The sequence below is a fragment of the Lynx canadensis genome, chromosome E3 (assembly GCF_007474595.2).
Source record: "Lynx canadensis isolate LIC74 chromosome E3, mLynCan4.pri.v2, whole genome shotgun sequence".
Classification (NCBI taxonomy): Eukaryota; Metazoa; Chordata; class Mammalia; order Carnivora; family Felidae; genus Lynx; species Lynx canadensis.
Window position 1 is genome coordinate 9,248,107 of NC_044318.1, and position 27,788 is coordinate 9,275,894.

Here is a 27,788-nt window from a genome sequence, read left to right on the forward strand (position 1 = left end):
CATCCTTTTATGTGTAATTCATGTTCCAGTCCAATGTCTTGGAATAAAAATAATGAGTGGACCACTCACCATCTCCCAGGAAATTCAGGGCGATTTGGTGTGGGGGCGGGGTGGTAGAGGAAAGTGGAATCTGGGAAGTCTGCCGGACCCTAACCCTAACCCCCCCCCCCCGCCCCGCTCAGCTTGTCTCGAGGCATTTGTGGGGCTCAGATCCCCGCCTCATCTTGCAGAGGATGGTAGAACTGTCACCAGTGCTCCACCATGGTCACCATAATTTCAGACCGTCATTGTGTCAAAGGTTCCCACCCCCCCACGCCTGCAAGAGACAACTCTCAACCTCCTCCAGTCACCCCATTACCCCATTTGGTCCACAACAAGGAACTGAAATTAACATCAGAGGCTAGGGGAGGGCTTAAGGGAGTGTGGGCAAATTAGAGAGTTTTCAGCCTGAGAAATCTGACAGCTGGATGCCGTTTCATAGGGGGAGAGTTTTCTGTGGGTCCCTTGCTGGCTTCCTTTGCATGCTGGCTTAGGTTTGGCGGTCTGGGACTGGTGTGTGTGGGGGGGGATAAACTCGAGATGAAGCCGTCTGCCCCTGACCTGGGCATTCAGAGGCATCCCTGGGCAGGCTGAGGGCACCCGGCGGGGCTGCCAGACTCCGGGAGAGAGCCTGCCTCACTGCGTTGCCCAGACCATGCGTTGCCTCGCTCCACACCCTGCGGGGTCCTACCTGCCAGAGCCCCAAGGTAAAAAGGCTGGTGGAGGAAGTTGGGGCGGAGAATGCTTCTCAATTTAGGGTGAGGCCATCTCGGAACTGGGGGATGGGGGCGGAAAGAGGGGCCCTGGTCCCGTCGGGGCTGTTGGAAAAAGCGAGGCAGTTGGCTATTTCCTCCCACTTGAGGGACATTCAGATCGGCCCAGGTGCCTGGCACGTGAGAGTGCTTTATCAGGCTGAAGTGGTTCTCAAGGGCCAGTATTCGGGAGGCGTGTTGTTAGCTCTCAGCATCGAAGGCCTGGCTCAGCCAACCACAAGGTCCTCGCTCTACCTGGTAAACGCTGAGGGGTGCCCTTGAAGGACAGGATCCCTGCCAGACAGCACCCCATCCCTCGGGGAAGCCAGGAAACCGAAGCCAGGGGGCTGGCAATAGCCAGGCGCCTGGACAGATGTTACCCTCGCCCCAGTTTCCAGACTGTGTTTGGGGGAAGAAGTGGAGGATGAGAAAGAGCGGGAGGGAGACCCCAAAGCACAGATATCTGGCACCAGCTCTGAAGTCAGCACGGCGTGTGTGAATCCCAGCTGCATCGCTGGCTGGGTGCGATGTGACTCAGAACATGTCACCAACCTTCTCCGGGACTGTTTCCCTGGGCTGTTAAAATAGAAGGGGAGGGGCGCCTGATGGCTCTGGTTAAGTGGTGACTGCGGCTCGGGTCATGATCTCGCGGTTCGTGAGTTCGAGCCCCGCGTCGGGCTCTGTGCTGACTGCTCCGAGCCTGGAGCCTGCTTCGAATTCCGTGTCTCCCTGTCTCGCTGCTCCTTCCCCACTCGTGCTCTCTCTCTCTCAAAAATAAATAAAAATTAAAAAAAATTTTTAAATAGGAGAAGGGGAAAACTCTATGACGGCCGGGGGGTATAACAGTGGAGGGTAGCAGGGTCTATCTAGCACACTGCCTGGTACACTGTAGGAACTAAATGTCATCGTAGGAGCCCAACAGTATTGGTGTCGCTGCTGCGTGTTTGAGAGGGGCGGGACTGCCTCCCTCAGACACCGCTGAAATGTGTGGCTTTCTCTGAACCCACGCTCTGATAAGTTTTCCAGCTCTGTTGAATAGAGCTTGTTGGGTGTTTTGCTAGGGAAGGAGAGGTCAGAAGTCACCTTGACTCACCCCCCTCAATTCCAGACAGGAAATCCAATCCTGGGAAAGGAGGTGACCTCCCCAAGGTCTCATGGTGGGTGGAGCTGGTGTCCAAGACCTCTGGAGGAGGAATGGGGAAGGCCGGTCCATGAGGGGTGTGGCGAGGAAGGCCGGTCCGTGAGGGGAGGCAGGGGTGCTGAGGTTCAGTTTCCAGCCCTTTAAGTTCCCGGAGGAGGAGTTTCCTCTTTCCTCTCAAGGGCATTTGGCTTCCCAGGTGTGAATGGCTCAGGGATCAAGTGTCTGAGTCCCTGTGTCCTGCGAGGGTTGCTTGCCACCTTCACAGCTGGGCTGAGCTGGAGAGAAGGCCGTGCAAAAGCGAGGGGAAGCGAGGGGAAGAGGGACGGGCTTGCAGATTTCATGCAAGTGGGCGCCCACTTCCCTCAGGCAGGGGACTGCCCATTTCCAGGAGGCGATAGACGCTCAGGGAGTGCCGTGGAGGGATACAACCCAGGCGCTTCAGTGAAAGCACGTGGTGGGTGCAGCAGGGGGAGGCGTGGGTGCCTGCTTACTCCCCAGCTTGGCCCAAATCCCGAGTTGCAGAGAGAAAGTGAAAGAGAAAAGGGCGGCTGCAGGGGGTGAGGTGGGGTGGCTGGGTAACCGATCTGATCTGCCCCAGTCTGGCCGCAGCTCCAGAGCTGGCAGGAGGGCGAGGCCGCTGGCAGCCAGTGGGAGTCCGGGGAGCAGCGGTAGGTGACCAGGGTCCCCTTGCACCCCTAAAGTCGGCCGGGCAATCGAGGCTCAGAGGCTGGCAGCTACTTTCCTGAGGCCGCACAGCAAGGCTGGGAGGAGGGAGAAGGGAACGTGCAGAGTGTGGGCCCGGAAAGTCCTGTTTCCAGCATCTCTGGCCGGGAAGGCAGGGACGGGAGTGCAGACGGGAGCTGAGTTTGGTGCCGGTACCCAGAGCGCGGGGGGGCGCACAGGGAGCGCGGGGGGGCGTGGGGGGAGCGGGGGGCGCGGTGGGGTGCAGGAGGGGCGCAGAGCTGAGCCCGGCACGGGCACCAAACCCGCGCCACATGCACTGTCTGTGCGTCCTAGAATCCGTAGAGGCGCGTGGGGATGCGCGCCGCGCGGAGGGGGACGCTAAGGCTTTCCCTCTACGGGGGACCCAGGGGCCGGGCTGCCCTTCCCTGAGCCTCACTTTTCCAGCTGGATCGGCTCAGCGAACTGACTCAGGAGTCCAGGTTCCAGGCCCTCCTGTGGAGTGCCCTGCGCAGGGAAGGGTTGTGGGGAGCCCGACCTTTAGCCGAGCCCGCTGGAGAAATCCTCACCTCTGTCATCCGAGAAAAGGAGACAAACTGAGAAAGAACAAAGGCCTTTATTTGAAGGTCTCAGAATTGCAATTCGGGGAGCACAGAGAAGTGTTCTTGCTCATGTGGGGAAAGCCCCGGGGGTTTTGTGGGAAAGAAGGAGGGGTTATGATGTGCTTGAGGCAAAGAACAGAAGAGAGAGAGAGAGAGAGAGAGAGAGAGAGAGAGAGAGAGAGAGAGAGAAACTCTGCTGATTTGGTGTTGAGCAGCTGAGCCGTTTCTGATTAGAATCCTATGATTTTGTTGGTACCATCGGATGAAACTGTGCTTTGTAGGTGTTAACTTTACTGCCCCCACAGGATCCGGACGCCAGTTGTCTTTATTAACATTTCCACGAGCAACTGCTTGTGAAACCCTTGCCACTCGTGGCCCCGGTCAGGAGTTCCTTAGCCAGAAAGGAACACAGACGGGGCTTTAAAATGGAGTCTCTTAGGTCCGGAAATGTGATACAATTCCTGGCCTCGCTCTGATCATCTCGCGCGAGGGGTGCAGCGTTCCGGGACTGCTTTAACAAGGTTGGGATCTCATTCTCACCTTGGGGACTTGAGCCACGCCTCCCAACCGGAGGAACCAAGGAGCCCCAGAAAGGGGGGTGTCCCCAGGGTCCCCAGAATGCCAGAATTGGAGCTGTCACGTCTAGCTCCGTCCGGGACCCTCAAAGCCCACAGCTGTGCTCTGAGTCCCACGCTCCCCCCATCCAAGGTGACACAGGGTGGGGGTCGGAACCCAGAGGTCCACAAAGCCCCACGGCACCCCCACAGCACCCCACTCGCATTTGCCGCCTGGAGTCCCTAACTTTGGCAGGACGCCTTCCCTCTGTGAAGTCCCCCCTCCACACCAGCCAAGAAAAGAAATACTCCCGGCCGATCAGAAGTTTAAGGAAATGGGTGGTTCTTGCTCTAAGGCTTGGTGGAACGGTGGGGAGAGAGGGGGAGAGCCCAGCAAACCCCAAGCTGCCTTAGGCAAGGACCTGTCTCCAAGATCCCAGGATGTACAATGGAAAGATCCTCAGAGAGAACTGGGCCAAGGGGTCCCCGGCTTCCTGCACAAGGAAATCACCTGAGAGGCTGTTTAGTGTGTAAGTCCCACCCCTCCAAGGCTCCACTGGCTGGGCCTGTCCTAAACCGTTTATCTGGGTGACTCCTATGTCAGAGGTCCAGAGGTCATACAGGCATTGAGAGACATGGAGTGATCCACACCCTGTACTGTCATCATGTTACAAAACCACGGGGACTTCCCCCGGAGGTTTTGTCAAAGGCCACATAGTAGAGTCAAGATTTGAACCCAAGACTGTGGAGAGCCCAGGCACTGGACTACAGTGGGAGCCTCTACAAATGCAGGGCAGGTCCTGGGTACTCAGAGAGAGTCTTGGTGATACAACAAAGTCTGTCTGATGGCAGGGACCCGGTTTTACCTCTTGAGACCTCAGCACCTGGTACTTTGTGAAGAGTAGTCAGGAAATTAACAAAAGAACTCAACACCAAGGCCTGGGGTCAATCCCGGGCAGTCAGGGAAGTGACCTGAAGAGGAAGGGGAAGCCCCTGGAATTGACTCTCAGATTTGCCATCAGTCACCTTGAACAAATGACTTTCCTCTTGGAGGTTCATCCGTAAGATAGATAGAACAAAGAGCACTGTTGGGGGCGCCTGGGTGGCTCAGTCGGTTAAGCGTCCGATTTCGGCTCAGGTCATGATCTCACCATTCCCGAGTTCGAGCCCTGCCTCGGTTTCTGGGCTGACAGCTCAGAGCCTGGAGCCTGTTTCAGATTCTGTGTCTCCCTCTCTCTCCCTTCCCCTTCCCTTTTGTGCGCGCGCTCTCTCTCTCTTCCTCTCTCTCAAAAATAAACATTAAAAAACAAACACCACCAATAACAACAACAACAAAAACAAAGAGCACGGTCTTGGTGATTGACTGACATGCACAGAAGTACTTTGGAAAAACCACCAAAGACTATGCCTGTGCCGGGAGTAACCATTATAGCTTCTGGAGGAATTGCACAGAATGATCTGAGGGGAAGTTGTGGGCTGAAGGGAGGTTTCCAGACTTGGAGGCATAGGTGATGGGTGGTCCAAAGACGGTTCTTAAAGAGGTATTACCTGACGCTGGTTCTCGTGGAGCGGAGATGGTTGCTTTCCTGATTCTTTTTCAAGCCTTCTTCATTTTTGTGTGTAGCTGTCTTTGGCAACACTCATGCTTGCTGATGTTTCTTGTTAACAGAACAACAGAACAGTAGAGCAGTTGCCTTTATTTTGACAACATTGTTTTGTTTTAGGTGGCAAGGATAGTTCCCCCCTGTGCCCCCCACCATGGGAGGTAGTGATAAAGTTTCCTTTTTTTTTTTAATGGTAACATAAAATTTACCAATGTAACCCCTTTTAAGTTTACAGTTCAGCTGCGTTACATGTATTCATACTGTTCCACAACCATCACCACCATCCATCTCCAGAACCTTCTCATCACCCCAAACTGACTCCCCGTTCCTCCGGCAACCGCCCTTGTATGTTCTGTCTCTACGAATTCGATGACTCCAGGTGCCTCCCATGAGTGGAATTCTACAAAATTTGTCCTCGGGTGACTGGCTTCTTTCATTTAGCCTATCTTTCACGTTCATCCATGTTATAGCAGGCGTCAGTGTTTTATTCCTTTTTATGGCCACATAATAGCCCGTGTCTGGATGGACCACATTGGTTTTATCCACTCGTCTGTCGACGGACATTTGAGTTGTTCCTACATTTTGTCTATCATGAATAGTGCGCGACGAACATTCACGTGCCGGTACGTGTTTGATTTCCTGACTTCAATTCTGGAAAGTTTTCTTTCATTTTTTTTTAAACGTTATTTATTTTGAGAGAGAGAGAGAGAGCGAGCGTGTGTGCATTCCGCCGCACACGGGCGAGCGGACGAGGGGCAGAGAGAGAGGGAGGGAGAGAGGGAATCCCAAGCGGGACGTTGTCAGCGCAGAACCTGACCTGGGGCTCTGTCTCACCAACCGTGAGATCAGTGACCTGAGCCGAAATCAAGAGCTGGGATGCTTCACCGACGGAGCCACCCGGGCACCCCAGGGAAAGTTTTCTTTTAAAATAAATGCGTTCGTTTTTGTTTTTTTTTTTTTAAAAAGGCTATTTCAAGGAAAATACAAAGGTAAATTATAGAACAGGTGCTTTGTAGAGGTGACCAAACAAATTGTAAAGCTGGCTGATGAACACCTGAGGTTTGGGAGACTGGGTTAGTGCAAAGGCTTGGTAGCTGTTGTAACAATCCGGGCTGTGGGGTTGGGGGCTGCTACGTCAAGGAGACAGCTGCCGGGGGAAAGAAAAGTTTTCCTTTCTCGGAAGGAAAACTGGAAGAACTGAGGAAGGGTTCATACCGATTCCAGGGTTCTCGGCTGGGGAGAAGTGGAAAGGTGGCAGAAATGGAGATTCTGGAAGGTTCACCTGCCGGGGGAGAATCGCAGGTTTCCCAGTGTTCAAAAAAAGTCACAGAAGCTGAGGGTCCAGGGTTTTCTTGGCAAGTGGAAATTCAGGCTGCCTTGAAAATAAAACCTATCTTAATTCCTGCACGGCAAGTGTGCGCGTCAGAGGGCCGGAGCGGGTGTTCGTTGAAAAACACAGAACCCCTGGGAAACAAAACAAAACAAAACAAACAACAGAGCCTCTGGGAGTCAGGCCCGGGGTTGCTGTGCGTTCAGCGTCCTTTCCAGGCAGTTTTGATTCGCAGCCAGGCCTGCCAATCGCATATCTCGGGGGTCAGAGCCTGGCAGGCAGGGCTGGCCTGTGATTCATCTCAGTGTGGCACTGGCTTAGGTGCCGTGTTAGGTCAAGCTGAGGGTCAGGCCTGGAGCTGAGGGCTTGGCTTTGCTGATTCTTGCCCCCCTCCTCTTCCCAGGACCTGGCTCGGGTTGTCTTCCTTGGAAAAACCTGTCGGACTCCTTTCCAGGTCATTAACGGCAGCAGCTAGGAATGTTGGGGTGTACAGAGGGAAGGCCACCTGGAGGCAGGAGAGGCCGGCCAAGCCGGAAGGGGACTTGAGCTCTGGACAAGCACTGATCACCCCTTGTCGCCCAGCTGCAGCCAGGTCTCCTGCCTTCTCCTCCCGGGTCCCCTGGGCCCTTCGCCCCCAGTAACCGTGCCATTTACAGGCATGTGCACCAGCCGAGGTATCACTTGAATCCCCCAAATTTTCCAAGTCACGATGAGGTGAATGTCCTTGGGGAGAGAGGCAGAGAAGATACGTGCCTTTTACCCGAGCTCTCAGAGGCAGTCTCTGGGGGGTCCTTTGTGGGGTTCTGTGTGATTTCCAGCCCCCACTTGCCGAAGAACAGAACGAGCTGGGTTCAGGTGAGGTTCCTAAGGAAGCGGACTCCGAAATGGAGATTTGCACATGTGGGGGGTTTACTGCGGACATGTGAGGTGTGGGCACCGAAGGGAGAGGGCAGAGGCAGGATGGGGCAGAGGGAGGTTGGGGCTGCTGTAAATCTCGACAGAATGTCCAGCACGCTGAAGCCGGGATAGCCTTTGGCGTTCCTGCAGATTGAGGCACGGACCAGACCTTTGCACCCCGATGGGACCTGTCACTGGATGTGGGCTCCGCTTGGAAAGCGGATGTGACTTGGAGCTATTCCCAGAGCTGTGAGCCCCTTGCCCTCCGGCAGCTGATAGGTGGGCACCTCGACCTCAAGAGGCTGATCTGAGCAGCTCGCCATAGTATCTGCCCTCGCGGTTGAAATGGTCAAGTCCGACTCTCCAGAGGCCAAGGTCTAAACTTCCATCCAGAGTCGCTTTGAACTGTATTCTTTGTGGCGCCCCCCTTGGGGAGGGAAGGTTGTGGGCCCTCCGTCCCCTTTAAGCACCTCCCCTGTTCTGAGATTTGCCTTCAAAGGCATTCGAGGTGTATCCTTGTGCTTGTAGGGGTTGGCTAGGCTGCTTTTTCTCCCGGGTGTTACTCTGCACTTCTGGATTTGGGCTCTCAGAGCTCATTCTCTTTCTGACTGTTTTGCTCTCTACTACGTTATTAAGTTCCACCTGCATTGCTCCTTGTGCATGCGGCCTGTTGCTTCTTTATTTTTAAATTTAAAAAAATGTCTATTTGTTTTTGAGAGAGAGAGAGAAAGAGAGACAGAGACAGAGCGTGAGCAGGGGAGGGGCAGAGAGAGAGGGAGACACAGAATCTGAAGCAGGCTCTGGGCTCCGAGCCGTCAGCACAGAGCCCAACGTGGGGCTCAAACTCACAGACCTCGAGATCATAACCCGAGCCGAAGTCGGTTGCTCACCGGACTGAACCACCCCGGCGCCCCGTGGTCTGTTGCTTCTAATCAGGGCATCATCCCCCAGGGAGTGCCGTGCTACTTTTTACTGTCCCTCCCTCAGCAGCGGACACCCGGATGGCCTCCACACTCTGTCACCACAAACAGTACAGTGCGTCGTCCGGTGGGTGTCTCCGTGGGGCCATGGGAGCATTTCCTTGGGACGTCTGTGCCCAACCTTGAACTGGAAGGTTGTAGGATCGCCACATCCTTAGGTCTTCTAAGTGGTGCTGGGTTGTTCACCAGGGTGGCTGCACCAGCCCGCTCCTACCCGCAGCCTTTGGCGTTTCCTGGCTTTCTAATTTTGGCCAGTCGCACACTGTCAAGTGATGCCTTGCTGTTTCTATTTTGGAGCACTTTCTGGATAGGTCACTTGAGACAAGACACAGCAGCCTAGTGACATAGACGCCGTGCCAACCAAGGGCAGTAGATTTCGCAACCAGGAGAGGCTCAGTGACTTACTTACGTGAGGTCACGCAGTTAGTGGGGGGACTGAGATTTGAACCCAGAGCATGCGCTCTTAACCACCGTATCATCATTATCATGTTTTCTCTCCCTCTTAAGATAGAATCGGAGTCTCGATTGCAAGCTTCTTGGCAGGGACTGTGTTTTAAACCTGTTTGGGGGGGGCGCCTGGGTGGCTCAGTCGGTTGAGCGTCTGACTTCGGCTCAGGGCATGATCTCACGGTCCGTGGGTTCTAGCCCCGCATCGGACTCTGGGCTGACAGCTCAGAGCCTGGAGCCTGTTTCAGATTCTGTGTCTCCCTCTCTCTCTGCCCCTCCCCTGCTCGCGCTCTGTCTCTGTCTCAAAAATAAATAAACATTTAAAAAATTAAAAAAAAACCTATTTAGAGCCCCCAGATTTTTTTTTTTTTTTTTTGGTAGGAGATGCTTAGTAAATCAATGTTTTACAGATTTGGAGGGGGGAAAAGTGCAGCCTGTCTTTTAGAGTTTCTCTGGAGGTCTGCAAGGTGCAAGAGAAGAGGAACTTGTTTGATCTGTTAGCCCCACAGAGATACAGACTAGGGGCTGGTTGTGGCAGATAAGTAACCCCAGGCTCCTGGCTTCCTGCCACCCTCTGACCTCCGGAAGCAGTTTGTCCTGAAGGCGGGCAGCAAGGTGGTCGGGGGCAGGGGGGCTTTGGGGGGGAATGCAGAGGGGAAAGGCTGACGAGCCACGAGCAGTCTAGAATCCCCAAATGCCTCGGCTGAGTGGTGTCCACACCCACTAGGGCTCGGAGGGGGCTGGAGGTCAAAGGCGAAGCCGGAATGGAATGCCACATCGTTAGACACAGTTAGAAGATTTTCCATTCCTTCCTCTGGAGGAGAAGTACAGTCAACGTACAGGGACGTATTTTTTCTTATGCTCTTTTATCACAGGGCAGAGCAGCGCTGAAGAGTTTGGGGTTAGCAGAGGTGCCCCTTTCTCCCTCTCGATGCCACCTCAGACCCCCAAGGACACACACCCCCCCTTTTCTGCGAAGAAAGCATCTGATAAACTGAGTCTAGCCTCATTGTCATTGCCTGTCAAATGACTATAATAATACCGCTTTCCCAGACAATTAAAACAGGATAATACATAGAGAGTATCCAGTACAGCCCCAAACACAAAACAGTCTCCCAGCAGCGAAGGACCGTGACGCTGGCAGATGGGAGAGCCGTATACAGTGGATGTGAAGTTACTTAAGTAGGAGTTAGAACAGTTTGGCAATACTTGATTTCCCTCGGCCGGGGGGAGAGAGAAATGCATTTATTTTAGACACCATTTTGGGGCGTGCGGTCTTTCAAAACCTGTGGTGTTGTACAAAGTGGGGACAGAAGTGAGCCCCCAAAGGGGCTTTTGGTGGCAAAAAGGTTAGGAACTTTTTCTCAGGTTGGATGTGGAAGGTGGTGGCCCGGGTCAGGGGGGTGGGTGGGGGTAGGGGGAGCTCAAAGAGGACCTTCTAAAAATACGGCTCGTTTACCAAAAAGACACAGACCACTTCTCTGCTGTGCCCCAGACAGCTCCTCGAAAGGAGAAACCATCATGCCACCCACGCCTTCTTTCACCAGGCGAGGGCACCTCCCCGGGGCGGCTGGGGACCAAGAGTGACTCGAAGGGGCTGTGACTTGGGAGCCAAGCAGTTGGTTCAGATCCCAGATCACTAGCCTGTTTCTTTACCCGAGAAATGGGAATACGGATCGCAAACGTGTGTGCTAGACTGAATGGGATGAGGTCTGCACATCATGGCATTTGCTGCCTGGCATTCAGCAGGCCCCTGTGAATTCTAGTGACGTAGCACTTTTATGGAGGGAGAGAGCCCGCTGCGTGCAGGAACATGCTGGAGCCTGGGGATCGGTGAGCTAGACAGGGCTAGGGCCTGTAGACAGGGCTCCTGCCCTCGCAGGACTCCTGGCCTGTATGATCTGCCCTGGGGACTCTCGGGGACTGAAGGGGACTCTCTCCTCTGCAGTGGGGTGATTTGAGCCATCTCTGTCCCCAGTCCCCTCTAGAGTGGCACTTTGGGGGAAAGAGTCCAATTAGGGGCCTCTGAAGCACTTCCTAAACATCTAGAGGCATAGGGAACATAGTTGTGGGAATACTGGGAGGTCCCAAGTCAAGATGTGCGTAGATCTTGGCATGAACGGGAGGCTCTATGGATTTGGGCGACTAGACTCTTGGGACTGAGTCCCAGCTCTGCAGTGTCCCAACACGATGGGATTCCTTTGCCCGTGGGCCTCCTGTAGGCCTCCGAGACCCCTCTTGGCCTTTCACTGGTCCCACAAGGGAAGTGTCATTATCCCGATCGAGTAGTGGGAAAATTGATACTCAGAGAGGTTAAGTCACCCACTTAATGCCTCCCAGCCTTGATTCAAACTCAAACCCTCCACCCAGGTGACCAAGGACAAGCCATGTCACCGAAGTTTTGAGTATCCTCCTCTATCAAATGGGCACTAATACTCCATCCTGCCTTCTCCCTAGAGCTCTTTGGAGCTCACATGTAGGGGTAGGGGTGGAGGCAGAAGCCCACTGTGAACTGCAAACCCCTGTCTACTCAAGAGAAAGTGCATCCGGTGTAGGGTTCATGCTGGGGTAGCAGGAAGGGAGGTGCTAAGGCATGTGTCGAGAGTGTCTGAGAGTAGATGTCTTCCTGTTTGGGCTTAGCCAATGACACAGAGTTTGGATGACTTTTCTCCCAGGCACCTTCTCAGAGGTAGTGATGGGGGACATGAGCAGACCTCCCAGGTCCCACTGCTGGCTGTGGGGCTTTCTAGTTCCTGTGGGGTCCGTGGGGTCTCCTTGAGTCAAAGGACAGAAAGCTTGGCTTCCCCATGTGGTGACTTAGGCAGGAATGAAAGAGAAAGAGTCCCTTTGTCCACCTCACAGAGGTTAGAAGCAAATTGATAATAATAAGGACGACGGTAACGATGGCGATCACCCACGTTGTGCGCACCACGCATGCGCCAATACCCTTCTAAGCCACAATTCACTAAGGGCCTACTAAGGGCCAGTCGCCTTCCTGAGGGCTTTACGAGAATTAGCTCACCTGATCCTCATGGGTGACCAATTATTGTTCCCATTTTACAGATGAGGAAACTGAGGCTCCGAGAGGTTTATACAGTGAACTTGCCCAGGTTGTGGCAAGTTGGTAGGTAGGAGTGGTTTCAGACGCAGGCCGTTTGACTCCAGAGCTCACACAAGTTGGCTTTTTATCTCTTCCGTCAGGTGTATTTCTCTGGTGTTTGAAGGCATTTGGTGTCGCTGTCCAAAGTTTGGTGCTGAGTCCGTCAATAAGTGAGGCTGGGTTAAACTTCTCCCGGCTCCTCCCTTCTGCACTCCCTGCCATCACCCATCTGTGATAGGACCTGGTCCCTATTCCTAGGCCTAGATATGATCAGGGCTGTGCATTGAATGGGAACGTTTCAATTGGCAGGAAAGAGCACTGGACTGAGAGTCTTGTTCTGGGGAGGGACAGGTGCAGGCTCGGCCGGAGACAGGCTGTAGGACCTTGCACGAGTTATGTGCCTTCTCAGGGTCTCATTTCCTCTGCAGAGTGAAGGAGGTTGAACTTGAAGGCCCCTGGCAGACCTGTTTGTTACCCTGTGAAAAAACAGTTTTGGTAACTTGACCAAAGTCACCCAACTCAGTCGTGAAATTACTGGGCTCAGTCCAGAGCTGTTGTCACCAGGTGACCCCGCTGCCTGGAAAAAGAGGCGGATTGCTACGATATAAGCTGTCGATAAGTAGCCCGGATTGAGAAGGGGAAGAAGGCCGCAGGCAAGATTTAAGGAAGGGAGTTCTTTTCTTATCTCCCCAGAGAGAACAGTAGATTTTTCTGTGTGGTTCTCAGGCCAATGTGCTGGGAGTGGTGGAATTCTTCTCCCCCAACCCCCAGGCTTGGTCTCACGACAAGAAAAGGGAGGTGGCCCCATCTTTCAGTTCTGCTTCCTCCAGTCAAGGCTGGCTGGGCCTTGGAGGCAAGTCTGTTATGTTTGGGTTCCTGTTGGGTTATGATTGGGCTCCCACCCAACCCACTATCAACAGGCAGCCCCAGCCAGGGCCACATGTTGGACTGGAAAGTTCATTCTCTGTAATATCTGTGGTCTATATGGAGACCCTCTATAAGTGGTGAACGTTGTTAATGAGTCAAATGAAAAGAAGCAGCTGGAAGGTGTTGTGTTGGTGAGGTGTGTGTGTGTGTGTTTTCTCATGGTCCTACCCTCTGCCGTCCTTCCCACTTCAACCCCACTTTCTTGTGACCCAGGCAGGGGCACTCAGAAGGCTCTGTCAGGTCCTTTGGCCTTCAAGGCCATCTCTCCTCCCACCTCTTCCAAGAAACTGTGTCTGATTCTTTCAAGCAAGCATCTGCTTTTCATGGATAGGAGGTTGAATGGTGGCCCCCAAAATATATATAGAACCAGCAAATGTGACCTTGTTTGGCAAAAGAGTCTTTGCTGGTAGAATTCAGTTAAGGCTCTGGAAATAAGATCATCCTGGATTATGGTGGATTTAGCTGGGCCCTAAATCCAATGACAGGTATCCTTTTAAGAGTTAGGCAGAAGATTTGAGACACGAAGAGAAGACGATGGGACCATTGAGGTAGAGATTTTAGTGATTCGGCCACAAGGTCACAAGTAAAGGAATGCTAACAGTTTCCAGAAACTTCAAGAGGCAAGGAGTGACTCTCCCCTAGAGCCTCTGGAGGGACCACGACTCAGCCAACACCTTGATTTTGGACTTCCGGCCCCCAGAACTGTGAGAGACTAAGGCTGTGTTGTTTTAAGCTCCTCAGTTTTATGGTACCACTTAGGCAGCTCTAGGAAATGAACCCTACATGGACTCATAGACCACTAGGAATGGGGCAGAAACCTGGAGCCACACAGACAAGGCTTCAGAGTGATGCTAGCCAGCAAGAACTGCGCATATCTGGGAGGCTACTTGGTCATCTGAACAACGGAGATAATAATGCTTATCTTCCAGGGTCAGTGTTTCGTTTGTTTTTATGGCTTTATTGGGAGGTAATTCACATACCGGACAATTCACCCATTTAAAATGCACAATTCGCGGGCGCCTGGGTGGCTCAGTGAGTTAAGCGTCAAACTGTTGATTTTGGCACAGGTTTCAGGGTTCTGCACTGGAAGTGGAGCCTGCTTGGGATTCTCTCTCTCTCCCTCTCCCTCTGCCCCTCCCACACTCACAGGTGCTTTCTCTCTCAAAAAAAAAAAAAATCTAAAAAAATAAAATGCACAATTCGGTGATCTTTTTAGTATATTCACACAGTTGTGCAACCATCCCCACAGTCAGCTAAAGAACATTTTTGGCACCCCCCCAAAAGAAACCCCACCCTCATGGTCAGTTGCTCCCCAGTTTTCTCCACAACTCTCCCCTAACCCTAGCCAACCACTAATCTACTTATCTGTAAATATTTGGCTATTCTGTACATTTCAGATAAATGGGAGTATACAATATATGGCTCTTTGTGTCTGACTTCTTTCACTTAGTATAATGTTTTCAAGTTTCTTTCATGTTGTAGCACGTATCAGTACTTTATTCTTTTTTTATGGCTGAATGGTATTCCTTTGTATGGATTTATCACATTTTTTAATTCATTCATTGGTAGATATTTGAATTGTTTCCATATTTTGGCTCTTATGAGTTATGCATTTATGAACTTTCATATACGAGTTTTTATGTGGACATGTCCAGGGTATTTGGAAGGTTGAATTGAAGTAATATCTAAGGTATCTGATACGCCCTTCACCAAACGAAGATTCTTAGAATCTGCCTCAACAGATTAGGAATTTTCAATTTACAGATTAGGAAACTGAGGCACAGAAAGGAGCAGAGACTTGCTCAAGGTCACCCAGGGCAGTAGAGCATAACACTTAATTGCATATCCTTGCATCAGACTGTCCAGAACAAAATTCCAGCGCCCCTTGGACTTGGGTCATCTTCTGTAAGTCACTTCACCTCTCTGAGCCTGTTTATTCATCTGGAAAATGAGGATAGTAATAGCGTCTACCTCATATGGTTGTTGATGTGAGAATTGAATGTGCTAGTTCATGTGTCTGGCATATGGTAGGCGGTCTACAAATCTCAACTGTTGTCACTCATGGTAGCGCCATCTGTGGAACCCAAGACTCCTGGCTCCCAGGTGTAAGATGCCTTGAATCTAAATTTCCCCAGGCACATTTCCTGCATCATGGGCATCTTCCCAGAGTGACCATAAGTTCCTCAGAGGAAGGAAATATAGCTTCCTCTTTCCACTGCCCTGAGCACGTAAGAGGTGACGAGTGAGCACCTTTGCTCACTTTCGTTGGCTCTCCCAAGCCCTGGCCCTCACCGAGTGACCCAGCTAGGAACTGTGGTAGGTTAACTGTCTACACCTTTCCAACACTCCATGCGATGACTGAACGTGTCTTCCTTTCAGGCAGTGGGCAGTGTGCCGCCATGGAGTTGGGGCCTCTAGAAGGCGGCTACCTGGAGCTTCTCAACAGCAGTGCTGACCCCCTGCAGCTCTACCACCTCTATGACCAGATGGACCCGGCTAGAGAAGAGATTGAGCTCTGCTCAGGTGGGCTTTCCTCCCTTTGGCCCCTCCCAAGTCCTTCCTCACCCCCTCAGCCTGCAATGGACACAGTTAGCCGGCAGGGGACGTTCTGGCTGCTGAGCTCTGGTCAGCACCACGGACAGCTCCAACCCCCCGGGCTCGCTCCCGGCCCCTCCCCGCCTCTCCTTCCATCCCCACCAGCCCTCTCTCCTGCTTCATCCAAGGGACTTTCCTGCTTCATCCAAGGGACTTTTCCCTCCAGAACCCGACATGGACACCATCAACTGCGAGCAGTTCAGCAGACTGTTGTGTGACATGGAAGGTGATGAAGAGACCAGGGAGGCTTATGCCAATATCGGTGAGGAAGCGTTCTGAACCCAGAAAAAGGCCAGTCGAGGGGAAGAGTTCCTTTTTCTCCTTTGTTAACCTCATCCATTCACCAAGAGCCGCAACAGGCCCCTCCCTCATAAATCAGGGCCAGGGGGATGCAGAGCAAGGGCTAGAAAACAGAGACTCCAGGGAAGAAGGGAGATGGAGAACAGTAAGGGAAATCGATCCCTTCGCTATTAACTATCAGGCAAACCGGATCTCACCTTTACATCCTCTGCCTCTGTATCTATACATTTTTTTTTAAATGTTTATTTATTTATTTTGAGAGAGAGAGGGAGGGAGCAGAGAAAGGGCAGAGGGAGAGAGAGAGAATCCCAAGCAGGCTCTGTACTGCCAGCGCAGAGCCTAGTGTGGGGCTCGAACCCACGAACTGTGAGATCATGACCTGAGCCGAAACCAAGAGTCAGGCGCTTAACCGACTGAGCCACCCGGGTGCCCCTCTATACCCTTTTATATTTCTTGCCCTTCTTTCCTTCCTTCTACACAGTCCTTACCATGCTCCGCCCCCTTTCTCCCCAGCTCCTAAGCCAAACTACTCTAGTATTTGTCATATCTACCATCTGGGGGGTCCTTGTTACGTGCTGACACTGTGTGTGTGTTACTGCATTGAATCCTTACAACAAAGGAAGTAGACATTATTAGTATCTCCACCTTACAAATGAGGAAACTGAAATTTAAAGAGGCGAAGCCGTGTACCCAAGGCTGCAGTAGAGATAGTGATGGGCAGATGTGAGATTTAAACCTAGGTCTTTCTCATTTCAAAGTCTTTATTTTTAGCCACAAAAAGGAAAGTGTCTAGGGTGGGGAGGTTCTCTAAGGCTTAAGCTGAGAGGCTGATTTGCAGCTTTAAAAAGAGCTCTGCTTTCCGATAAGGGCAGAACTCTTTGGAGAGAGGTGTTGCCGTTGTTTTTGTTTTTGTTTTTTGTTTCTGTTTTGTTTGTGTGTGTGTGTGTGTGTGTGTGTGTGTGTGTGTGTGTGTTTGGAGGGGAGTAGGGTAAAGTCTCCCTCCTCAGCAAGATCACCACTATCTCATACAGAGGCTTTGTTGAATTAGAAAAAGGTGTCCCTTCTTCGGAGGATGCGGCCTCCATTTGTCCTCTTGCTGGGCACCCGGGTACAGTGAACAACCTGCACAACTGTTCTTAGCGGCCCTTTTCCTGGCAACCCAAGAACCACAACGCTGAGCAGGTCTGTGCTCAGCATGAATGTGGCCAGTCTTCCCCCAGTGCACAGTTAACCCAGTAGCACACAAAGCAGCAAATGGAGAGGACTGGTAACTGTGTGTGTCTCAAAAATTACAGAACTGAGAAGTCTGCCCGCTTCCTTTCCGTCCTGGGAACCTACTTGAGGAAGCAGAAGTGTTTGGTGCTGAGGGCATTCATATTTCTTCACAACTGGAGGCACTGATGAAGGATTTGAGCATTCCTTAGGGTTTAGGGGCTTTTCTGCTCGAGAGCATCTTCCCAGGAAGTTGAAGCGGCCAGAGCCAGGGAAGCAGAAGCTTCATCCAAGTCCGTCCCTCGAGTCTGTGGGCTTTCTCTGTGCTTCTAGAAGGCCATGCCCTGGCCTGAGCATGCAGTCATCTAAGCATCTTGGCATAGGTCTAGAAGAAGGCTTCCCTAGGTCCATAGTGCGTATACTAATCACCTAATCACACCTGCCTCGTGGGATGTCTGAGGATTGGATGAGCTGCTTGGTGTAAAGTGTTTAGAAAAGGATTTTGCAAAGAGCACCTACGGTATGCTGGCTGCCTGCGCTTGATGCCTTAACTCGGAGGTAGAGCCTCTAATCCAGACCACCCGTCCCTGGATTGTAGGCATCAGGCGTTCTCATCACGCAGATGAGGAAATGGAGTCCCCGAGGGGTTAGGCGATTGGCCCAAGTTTGCACAGCTAACGGGGCCAATGGGGGTGGAGCTGAATTTAAACTCAAAACCCTGTGACAACCGTACTAGACTGCACTGTACTACTTTATGGCAATAGGTGACTTTTCACGGGTGGGTATCATCCCTTCAGGGGGATTCAGAGCCCATGAAGGTTCCGTGTCCCTTCGTTCGTGTGATCGTTCATTCTGCAAACAGTGTGTGTGCCAAGCCCGGGGGGCCACCGTTCCTTGGTGCCTGCCCCAAGGTCTGGCACACGAGGCATTCAGAGAACTCATTGACCGACTGCCCTTTTCCCGATCTTGGCAGCGGAACTGGACCAGTACGTGTTCCAGGACTCACAACTGGAGGGTCTGAGCAAAGGCATTTTCAGTAAGTTGGGGGATTCTTGGTTCAGCCTGCGTCTCTTTCCTCCTTGTTCCTTGGGGAGCGTCGTAACACCGGACGGTCACCCTCTGAAGGGTGGTCAGATCCCGCCCCGATATAGGGACAGTGAAGGCTCACCTTGGACGCCCACTGACCGTATGTTGGTGTCTTGGGTTTTTCTCCGAAGTCGAGCATATAGGATTGGAAGAAATGATCGGCGAGAGCGTGGAGACGCTGGAGGAAAAGAAAAGTCAGAAAAGATGTAAGTAGGCCCCTCGCTGATGTGCCCTCAGCCTGCCTGACTCCTGGCCGTGCCTTGGCTCCAGAGCCCGCTGTGGCTCCCGGCTGCTTCCCGTGTTAAGTCCTGTCTGCTCTGCTGGGTTTGGATGTGCCGCCGACCGCTCCCCTCATGCCCCTCCCTGGTGACCCTGTGGTTGAGGGAGGTGTCTTCAAACACAGGTTCTGGAGTCAGCAAGAACTGGGATTGAATCTCCGTCTGCTGTTTATGGTCTGTGTGGCCTTCAGCAAAGTGCCTGCGCCTCTCTGAGCCTCCTGCTCAGTCTCCAGGCCTCCTTAACGTGTCCTCACCTGGCAGTCAACACGGGCTTTTCCATGCAAACCAGATCGTTTTGCTGTCCTGCTAACCCCCCAGTGGCCACAAAATACATACACGAGGCCTATACAGTCTGGCCCTTCCCACCTCTCGAAAATTCCCACGAGCTAGTACACCCAGCCACGCTGGCTTCCTTCCGTTCCTGTAACGCACATACGCTTCCCAGCCTCAGGGCCCCCCGAATTGGCTGTTCAGCCGGGAATGCCCTTTCCCCAGGTCTTCCCAAGCGGGCTCCTTTGCATTCTTTAGGTCTTGGCTAACCGGTCACCTCCTCCTGGAGGCCTGCTTTGACTCCCCTTCCACAGAGATCGCCTCACTCATTCTTACTTTGCGTCCCTCCTCGCCCCTCAGCGCTTGCCACAATCTGGACTTATTGTATGTATTGCCTTTTAGACTAGTCCCCTGCTCTGAGGACAGGGGCCTTGTCTTCCTTACTCGTTACTGCATCCCAGGAATCTAACACAGTGCCTGCAGTAGCCCGTCACTAAATGTCCACTGACCGCAAATATCTGTAAAATGGGCGTAACAGTTGATTGAGTACTTCCAGTGCTCTGGACCTTCTGTCGGACTCATACCTCTTTCTTCATTTTTGAACAGGTAGAGCAGGGGCAGGCTAGAGAAATGCTGTAGAAACTCAGAAGGTGCAAAGAATATTCAGTGAAAACCAATCTCCCTCCCACCCCTGTCCCCCAGCTCCTCAGTTTCCCCGCCTGAAAACAACCCAGGTTCCCACTTTCCTTTTTACCCTGTTAGAAATATTCTGTTTGTCTTGGGGGCACCTGGGAGGTTCGGTTGGTGGAGCACCCAACTCTTGGTTTTGGCTCAGGTCATGATCTCGCGGTTCTTGGGTTTGAGCCCCGCGTTGGTCTCTGTGCTGGCCGTGCTCGGGACTCCCTCTCTCTCTGCCTCTCCACCTGCTCACTCTCTCTGCGCCTCCCTCAAAACAAATAATAAACATAAAAGAAGGAAATATTCTATTTGTCTATCAGCCAACTCTTTAAAAAATTTTTGTTTCCCACACACATCATCACAGTTGTACTAAATGCCGTTCTGCACGTTCATTTAACGTGTCTGGGAGGTCAGTTCTGTATCCCTGATGGAGAACACATGGTTGTGCCTCTGGAAAGTTCCTCTTGCTTGCTGGCTTTTTTTTTTTTTTTTTAATTTGATAAATATTTTCCCCGGCATTTTATCGTGATCTTTTTCAACATACAGTAAGGGTGAAAGAATCGTGTTGCCAACAACCACGTATGCACCACGAACATCCCACAGTTGATGTTTGGCTCTATTTGCCTTAACACGTCTCTCTCCATCTGTCCGTCTTTATCCACCCACTCATCCATTCATTTTATTCTGGGGACATTCTTCTCGTTCTTTTTTTAGGGCCGTGTGGAATGTCCCTGGGTGGGTGAACAATGATTTGTTTCATCAGCCCCTTGCTGAGGGACGCATAGGGTTTTCCTCCCTTGGTGTGCTGGGGCTGGATGTTTACCTTGTGGGTTTCCAGTGTGCTCCTGCAAGGTAGGGATCCCCGCCCCCGTTGCACAGATGAGCGATCAAAGGCTCACAGAGGCCACGTTGCAAAGACATAAAGCTAGGAAGGGACCCAAAGGGACATACAGCTAGGAAGGGACACTGGCGTTCGACCAGTGCCTCATTTCCCTGGGTGCTGCAAGCTGCGGTTTGGGCAGGGGCGCCTGAGTGGCTCAGTCGGCTCGACGTCTGACTCTTGATCTCGGCTCAGGTCATGATCCTAGGGTCATGGGATCGAGCCCCATGTTGGGCTCCGTGCTGAGCATGGAGCCTGCTTGAGATTCTCTCTCTCTCTTACTCTCTCTCTCAAAGAAAGGTGGGGTTTGGGCAAGGCCGTACGGGCTGCTGGGGTTCATGAGCCGCTCATGGCTTGGGCCACACCTTCCTTGGGGCAGTTAACCATGATGTTCTCTCTGCAGCCTTCCCAGAGGAGCTGCCCATGGACTCGAAGCACAGGAAGCTGGGTGAGCCGCGTGGGGGGTGCCCAGGGAGACTTTGAGGCAGGAGAGCCAGGGCCTCTTTAGGTGCCTGTAGAAACTGGCAGTTGAAAGCCAAGGCTCAGAGAGGTGAAGTCACTTGTCCGAGATCACAAGGCAGTGAGAGGCGGGGTTGGGATTCAGACCAAGATCATGATTCCATAGCCGCTGCTCTGCAGTTTCAGGGCTGCTCGGAGACTCAGCTTCTCCTACAAAGCCTCTCCCCCGACACCCCCTCTTCTTAATTCTGAGCCAGAGCTGAGACCCTGCCCCCTGCCTTGCTCCGCTGCCCCTTCAGGCCACACTGGTCCTTTTAGAGTACAGGGTCACCTAGAGTCAGCTGGTCACCCAGCACCCTCTGGCCTCCTGAGAGCCCCCGTGCCTCAGTGAGCCTCTCCCCCAGGCCCGCGCCTTCTCCCACCCAGTTGTTATTGCAAAGGTGGGGAGCCCAGCCCCTGAGCGGGGACGGAGTGAGGCAACAGCTCATAGTCGAATGGAGGAAGCCTAGTCCCGCCCTCAGAAAGTTCTAATTCTGATAGGACTTCCTTCCTCACAGCTGAGCCCCTCGCTGTGCCCATGGTGACTGGCACTTTCCTGGTGGGGTCCGTGAGTGACTCCTCAGCTCTGACCTGCCTGTCACCCCCGGCTGTGTTCAACAAGGAGCCAGCATCCAGCCAGAGGTGGCTGGAGGAGACCATCCTGATGCCTGGTAGGTTAGGAACTTGAGGGGGGGGTAGGCTTCCCCCCACCCCTGGGGGTGTCTGAAGAGTGGCCAAGGCAGGGGCGGCCGGGGACGGGACTGCCACCCCGTCCATGTCACCCGCTTCCATCCCAGCCAGTCCCATCCTCTGGGTCCCCATCAGCTCAGCCCGGGCCGGAGAATGTGCCTTGGGAGGAGACACATCCCTGGGAGACATAGCAGGGACTGGTCAGCTATGAACTAAGCACCTTCCCTGTGCCCGGCCACTCCGCTAGGTGTTGGGGACACCGCCATGGGCAAGACAGACACAGCTGCCGCTCTGGGGGACATCAGAGCCCTTTAGAAAGGGAGTCAGGTGGCAATCAAATAATCACAAAAACAGGAAGACGGACACAGGTCTCCAGAGGATCCCACCTCACCGCCTTTGTCTCTCACAGTGCCCCCTTCCAGTTCCTTGCTGAGCTGCCTGAGCCTTTCTGCTGGACACATCCAGATCGTCCCCACTCTGCCCCAGGGGCTCTGGCAAATCTCAGGGGCTGGGACAGGGGTATCTGGTATGGTCATCTATCAAGGTGAGTGTTCGAGGCCTGGTCCCCCCACCCCTCTCCCTGCTACCTGACTACTCCCTGATCCCGTCCTCCCCAACCTCAGGCAGTAGGCAGCTGTAGCCTAGCACCTTCTCGTGAACCTCCCCAGAACGCCCTCCTCTGACCCCATTTCCCACAAATCAAAGGAGAAGAGCAGAGCTCCCCAACGTGGTCTGGGTGAATGACCCGTCCAGCGCCTATGGCCTTCCAAGTGTCATTTCCCCCCACTAAGTCTGGGTTTTGCCTTTCTTTCTTTCTTTCTTTCTTTCTTTCTTTCTTTCTTTCTTTCTTTTTCTTTCCTTTCTCTCTTTCTTTCTCTCTTTCTTTCTTTCTTTCTTTCTTTCTTTTTTTTTTTTTTTGAGAGAGAGAGAGCGTGATCTTTTGTTTCATTAATGTTTATTTATTTTGAGAGAGAGCGTGAGCAGGGGAGGGGCAGAGACAGAGAGAGAGAGAATCCCAAGCAGGCTCCACCCTGTCAGCGCAGAGCCCAATGTGGGGCTCGAACTCACGAAACCATGAGATCGTGACCCGAGCCGAAACTAATCGTCGGATGCTTAACCGACCGAACCACCTGGGCCCCCCGCTTTTTTTTTTTCTTTTTATTAAACGTTATTACATTTTACAATCACAACCTCAATACGTGCTCGTTCACAAGCCAAACGATAAGAGATGCTTACCAGAGTTGCTGGGGCTGTCCCTCGCTGTCTTTTGCAGTGCGGTGAACAGCGGTGTGCATCCTTGCACGGCTTTGTCGGAACTGCCTCATTTCTGACCCGCAGGATGGTCCCTGCTGACCTACCACGCTGAGTTGTCCTGGGGAAGGCTCGTGTGGGCTCTCGGGGACACGAGAGTGGGTGGAGCCGGAGGGGGGGTGGGGAACTTGCACCCAATTCAAGAGCATCCTATAGAGGTTATATGCCAAGTTGTTGTGTGATGTGCTGGGACCCCAGGAGGTAGGGAACGTCCCTGACATCCAGGAACGTGAACCCTGACCACAGTGCAGGAGGAGTGTTAGAAGGACCCTTGCCCTAAGCTCCCTATGAGCTGACTGTGTCCGTTTCACAGATGGGGAAATCCAGTCTCGCTGAGCTAGATGTAACCCCGGAGGCCCTTTCTCAGTCCTGTCCTGAAATTGTCTTCTTTTGGAAGTTCCCCTGTCTCCTCCCCAGACTTTCCAAGCCACACAGCCTGATGGGGATGGGGACGACCCGAGTGGGTTCCTGGGTGGGTACCTGGCTCTTCTGACACTTCTCCTGGTCCCGATGTAGGTGAGGTGCCCCAGGCCAGCCAGGTGCTTCCTTCCAGCAGCCCCGCCATACACAGCCTCCCCAAATCCCCAGAACGGCCCGGCTCCACCAGCCCCTTTGCCCCGTCTGCCGCTGACCTCCCCGGAATGCCGGAACCAGCTCTGACCTCCCGTGCAGATGTGACAGGTAAGGACGCTTGCGGCCCGGGAGAGTCACAGGAAGCAGGACTGAGGCGCTGGGGGAAGGAATCGCCCCGGTCAGGTCCGTGAGCTGAGCTTACCCGCAGAGACAAGCAGGCTGCATTTATGGATAAAACGAGGCAGGGAGCGTCTCCAGGGAATGGGGGGCGTGGGAGGGTGTGCGAGGAGCGTCGCAGCCTTTAGCTAATTGCCCCCCGGCAGGAAAGCAGCCCCAGCGTGGCCAGATCTTCTGAATTGTAAGCAGAGTCTGCAAACCTCGATTTTTCCATAGCTATTGTGAGTTTTACAACCTTGGTGAAATTTTTAACGGTGCAGCTGGCCCAGAGAGGTGTCTTTGGGTAGGATACAACCTTAGGTCACCACCTTATGACCTTTGTCTGGGGGACACTCCTCCCCTGTCCGTTCTGCCTTTGGGACGCTCAGGGGACGGCATGCCCCCCTGGAAGATGGGGCAGTCCCAGGGCACGCCCCTTACGCTAACTTTCTCATCTTCAGAGGAGCAGATGTCCCCTACCCGATCCCCGGCAGCTCACGAGGTCTCCGGCCAGCTCCCAAAATGGCCTGGTGAGTGCTGGCTGACTCTCTGTGCCCCGGGGCGGGGGGACCCCACTTCCCTCATTCACTCAGCCTGTCTTTGTTGGCTTGCTCATCTGATTCTGCCCCACCCCTCTTGTTTTCCAGGCTGAGGGCATGAATGAGGGGAGAGTGGTAATTGGGTCAGTGGGCGAAGGAAGGAGCCGACACTGGGGAGGGGACTGAAGGAAGGTGGGATGGGGGAATGGCCCAGTCCCTGTGTCTTATGCCGTCCCGCGTACCCTCCCGAGCACGGTAGACAGATCGAATCACGCACGCCGTGAACAATCCTAACGTTGTCCCCGCTTGGCACGTGAGGAGCAACCGGGGCCATCCCCCGAGACGTAGCGGGGTCCGTAAGAGGCCCAAGGTCGCGCGAATTAGCGGTAGAGCTGGGGTTTGAACCAGATACGCGGATTCCACGGTCTTAACCCTTAACCCCGCCCCCCTGCCCTGTGGCCTTCCCGTCGCGAGCGAGCAAGAGCAGAAGGGGGTTAGTGAGTAAATGCACAGGTGGATGGATAAACGAGGGAGAAGACGAGCGAATGAATGATGGGTGAGGAAGTGAACGGACAAACGGACGGACAGATGTCTGGGTAACTGAATGAAGCAGTAACAAAGCAGGCAGCGGGTGAAGAAGCTGGTGACGGTCGGGCTGGCCCCTCGGCCGTCCTCGTGGTGGCCGCCCCTGCCACCGGCACCCTCGCCGCCCAACACACACGCACCCTTGGGTCTTCGCAGAGCGGGTGGAGAAGTTCTGCAGCGCCCTTCGGGACATGTACCAGGCTGAGCCCGCAGGCCCGGAAGGCATCCTGGTGGAGGTGGAACTGGTGAGGGCGCGGCTGGAAAGGAGCAGCAGCAAAAGCCAGGAGAGGGAGCTGGCCACCCCGGACTGGGCAGAGCGGCAGCCGGCCCGCGGGGGCCTGGCCGAGGTGCTGCTGGCGGGGGGTGACCGCCGGCGGCCGCGGGAGACGCAGGTGATCGCTGTGCTGGGTAAAGCGGGGCAGGGGAAGAGTCGCTGGGCCCGGGAAGCGAGCCGGGCCTGGGCCCGCGGCCAGCTGCCCCAGTACGACTTCGTCTTCTGCCTCCCCTGCCACTGTTTGGACCGTGGGGGGGACACCTACCGCCTGCAGGATCTGCTGTTCTCCCTGGGCCCCCGGCCGCTGCCGGTGGACGATGAGGTCTTCAGCTACGTCTGGAGGAGGCCCGACCGGGTTCTGCTCATCCTGGATGCCTCCGAGGGCCTCGAAGGCCAAGACGGCCCCCTGCACAGCGCGTGTGGACCCGTGTGCACAGAGCCCCACTCCGTCCGGGGACTGCTGGCGGGCCTCTTCCAGCGTAAGCTGCTGCGGGGCTGCACCCTGCTGCTCACGGCCCGGCCCCGGGGCCGCCTGGCCCAGAGCCTGAGCAAGGCCGACGCTCTGTTCGAGGTGGCCGGCTTCTCAGCCGAGCAGGCCAAGACCTACCTGACGCGCTACTTGGAGCGCGCAGGGGCGACCGAGCGCCAAGAGAGAGCCCTGGAACTCCTCCAGGGTCAGCCTTTCCTCCTCAGCCACTGCCACAGCCCCGCTTTGTGCCGGGCCGTGGGCCAGCTGTCCGAGGCCCTCCTGGAGCTGGGGGGCGAGACGGAGCTGCCCTCCACGCTCACGGGACTCTACGTGGGCCTGCTCGGCCCTGCCGCCCGCGACAGCCCCCCGGGGGCCCTGGCGGGACTGGCCAGGCTGGCCTGGGAGCTGGGCCGCAGACGCCGGGGCACCTTGCTGGAGAGCCAGTTCCCGTCGGCGGAGGCGAGGGCCTGGGCCGTGGCCAAGGGCTTGGTGCAGCCCGCCCCAGGGGCCGCGGCGGTGGGGCTGGCCTTCTCCAGCTTCCTTCTGCAGTGTTTCCTGGGGGCCGTGTGGCTGGCCCTGAGCAGCGACATCAAGGACAAGGAGCTGCCGCAGTACTTGGCCTTGACCCCGAGGAAGAAGAGGCCCTACGACAACTGGCTGGAGGGCGTGCCGCGGTTCCTGGCGGGGCTGGTTTTCCAGCCGCACGCCGACTGCCTCGGGGCCCTGGCGGGACCTGCTGCGGCCACCCTGAAGGACAGGAAGCAGAAAGTGCTCACCAGGTACCTGAAGCGGCTGCAGCCGGGGACGCTGCGGGCCGGACAGCTGCTGGAGCTGCTGCACTGCACCCGTGAGACTTTGGACGCTGGGCTCTGGCAGCACGTGGTGCAGGGGCTCCCCGCCCACCTCTCCTTCGTGGGCACCCGGCTCACGCCTCCCCACACCTATGTCCTGGGCAGCGCCTTGGAGGCGGCGGGCCGAGACTTCTCCCTGGACCTCTGCAGCACTGGCATTGACCCCCCTGGACTGGGCAGCCTCGTGGGACTCAGCTGCGTCACCCATTTCAGGTGGGGGCAGGGGCCGAGGGAGGGGGCTTCCGCTTACGGTCTTGGGGCTGTGCCCAGTGCTGGCTCTGCGGGGCGTCACTTCCTATGCACCGTAGCCGGGCAGGGGCAGGGGCAGGGGTGATTCCTTCCATTTTTTTAAGATGAGGAAGTCAAGGCTCAGAGAGGGATAGCAGCTCTCCCCAGGTCACACAGCGAGGGAAGAGCAGCCTCTTCCACCACTATTTGGAGGCCTGTCACGTGCCGGGCACAGGGCCACATTTAGAATCCAAGACTGATCTGGGCTCAAATTCATTTTCTTCTCGCTGTCCCCTAATCAAGCCACCATTTTGTCATGGGGAGATCGAGGCCACAGCCACCCCTTGGCCTTCCCCCACCTCCATTCTCTCCTTTTCCATTCTGCTTTCTATTCAAGAACTGACATCTGACCATACTCTACGTAGCCCTTTGATTCCTTAACTTGGCTCATTTAAATCCTTCAGGGATGTGTTTGATCACTTCAGCCTAATCTACAGAGAATCTCTCCCACCAGCCGCCTAAACATACATTACCCAAGCCGTAAGGTCCTAAACCACTGTAGTGGTTCCACCAAGATTTTAGCACGGGGCTTCCTGGTAGCCAAAGCAAAAAGGGAAACAAAACCACTGGGAGAGTTGAGAAAAGGGAGGAATCAATAAGAGCTGGAGTGGTCTTGGGGGGCTTCCTGAAGTAGGGATGCAATTGAGGAACAGAAAGTATCTGAATGGGTAGGAGGTCCCTTCATGGAGCTGCCCCTCCGTTATGGTCTAGCCCGGTCCTTGTGCCTGGGTCTGAGGCCTTTCCTCCACAGGGCTGCGCTGAGTGACATGGTGGGGCTGTGGGAGTCTCTACAGCAGCGTGGGGAGGCCAAGCTGCTCCGGGCGGTGGAGGAGAAGTTCACCATCGAGCCTTTCAAGGCCAAGTCCGTGAAGGATGTGGAAGATCTGGGCAACCTCGTGCAGATCCAGAGGTGAGGAGGAGGAGGCATGAGAGGCGGCTCAGAACATGCAGGTTGAGGACAGACAGGACCCAATATTAACTTGGCCGTTAGTGTTCCTCCTCTCCTTTGGGACATCCCGTGCCCTCCTCCAGGCAGCGGCCACCCCTCCCCCCCTGGGCGGAGCCTCCAGGACCGATCACGCTCTGTGCCATCCAAAACTTGCCACCACGAACCCCATTCGTTCTCAGCCAAAGCCAGCGAGAGATTCCCTGCTTAGAGTTAAGGAAATGCCTTCTCCTTCTGGTAACAGAAGTGATATCG

The 27,788-nt window shown here is 54.4% G+C and overlaps 1 protein-coding gene across 5 annotated transcripts in view; it reads left to right on the forward strand.

The window, feature by feature from the left end:
* The first annotated feature begins 490 nt into the window (after nt 1-490).
* The window catches only part of CIITA (class II major histocompatibility complex transactivator), a 38,111-nt gene continuing 10,813 nt past the window's right edge, over nt 491-27,788 (forward strand). Inside the window, exons 1-12 of one of the 5 annotated variants that reach the window (XM_030300274.1) lie at nt 491-746; nt 15,434-15,577; nt 15,816-15,911; nt 18,135-18,197; nt 18,379-18,453; nt 20,757-20,801; nt 21,370-21,522; nt 21,951-22,085; nt 23,369-23,533; nt 24,043-24,111; nt 24,862-26,512; nt 27,339-27,497. In XM_030300274.1, the coding sequence (XP_030156134.1) occupies nt 695-746; nt 15,434-15,577; nt 15,816-15,911; nt 18,135-18,197; nt 18,379-18,453; nt 20,757-20,801; nt 21,370-21,522; nt 21,951-22,085; nt 23,369-23,533; nt 24,043-24,111; nt 24,862-26,512; nt 27,339-27,497 (2,807 nt within the window). In that variant the 5' untranslated portion in view covers nt 491-694. Of the gene's footprint in view, nt 747-2,392; nt 2,601-15,433; nt 15,578-15,815; nt 15,912-18,134; nt 18,198-18,378; nt 18,454-20,756; nt 20,802-21,369; nt 21,523-21,950; nt 22,086-23,368; nt 23,534-24,042; nt 24,112-24,861; nt 26,513-27,338; nt 27,498-27,788 lie in introns of those variants that run through there. The other 4 variants (XM_030300276.1, XM_030300272.2, XM_030300273.2 and 1 more) reach the window with 4 other exon arrangements.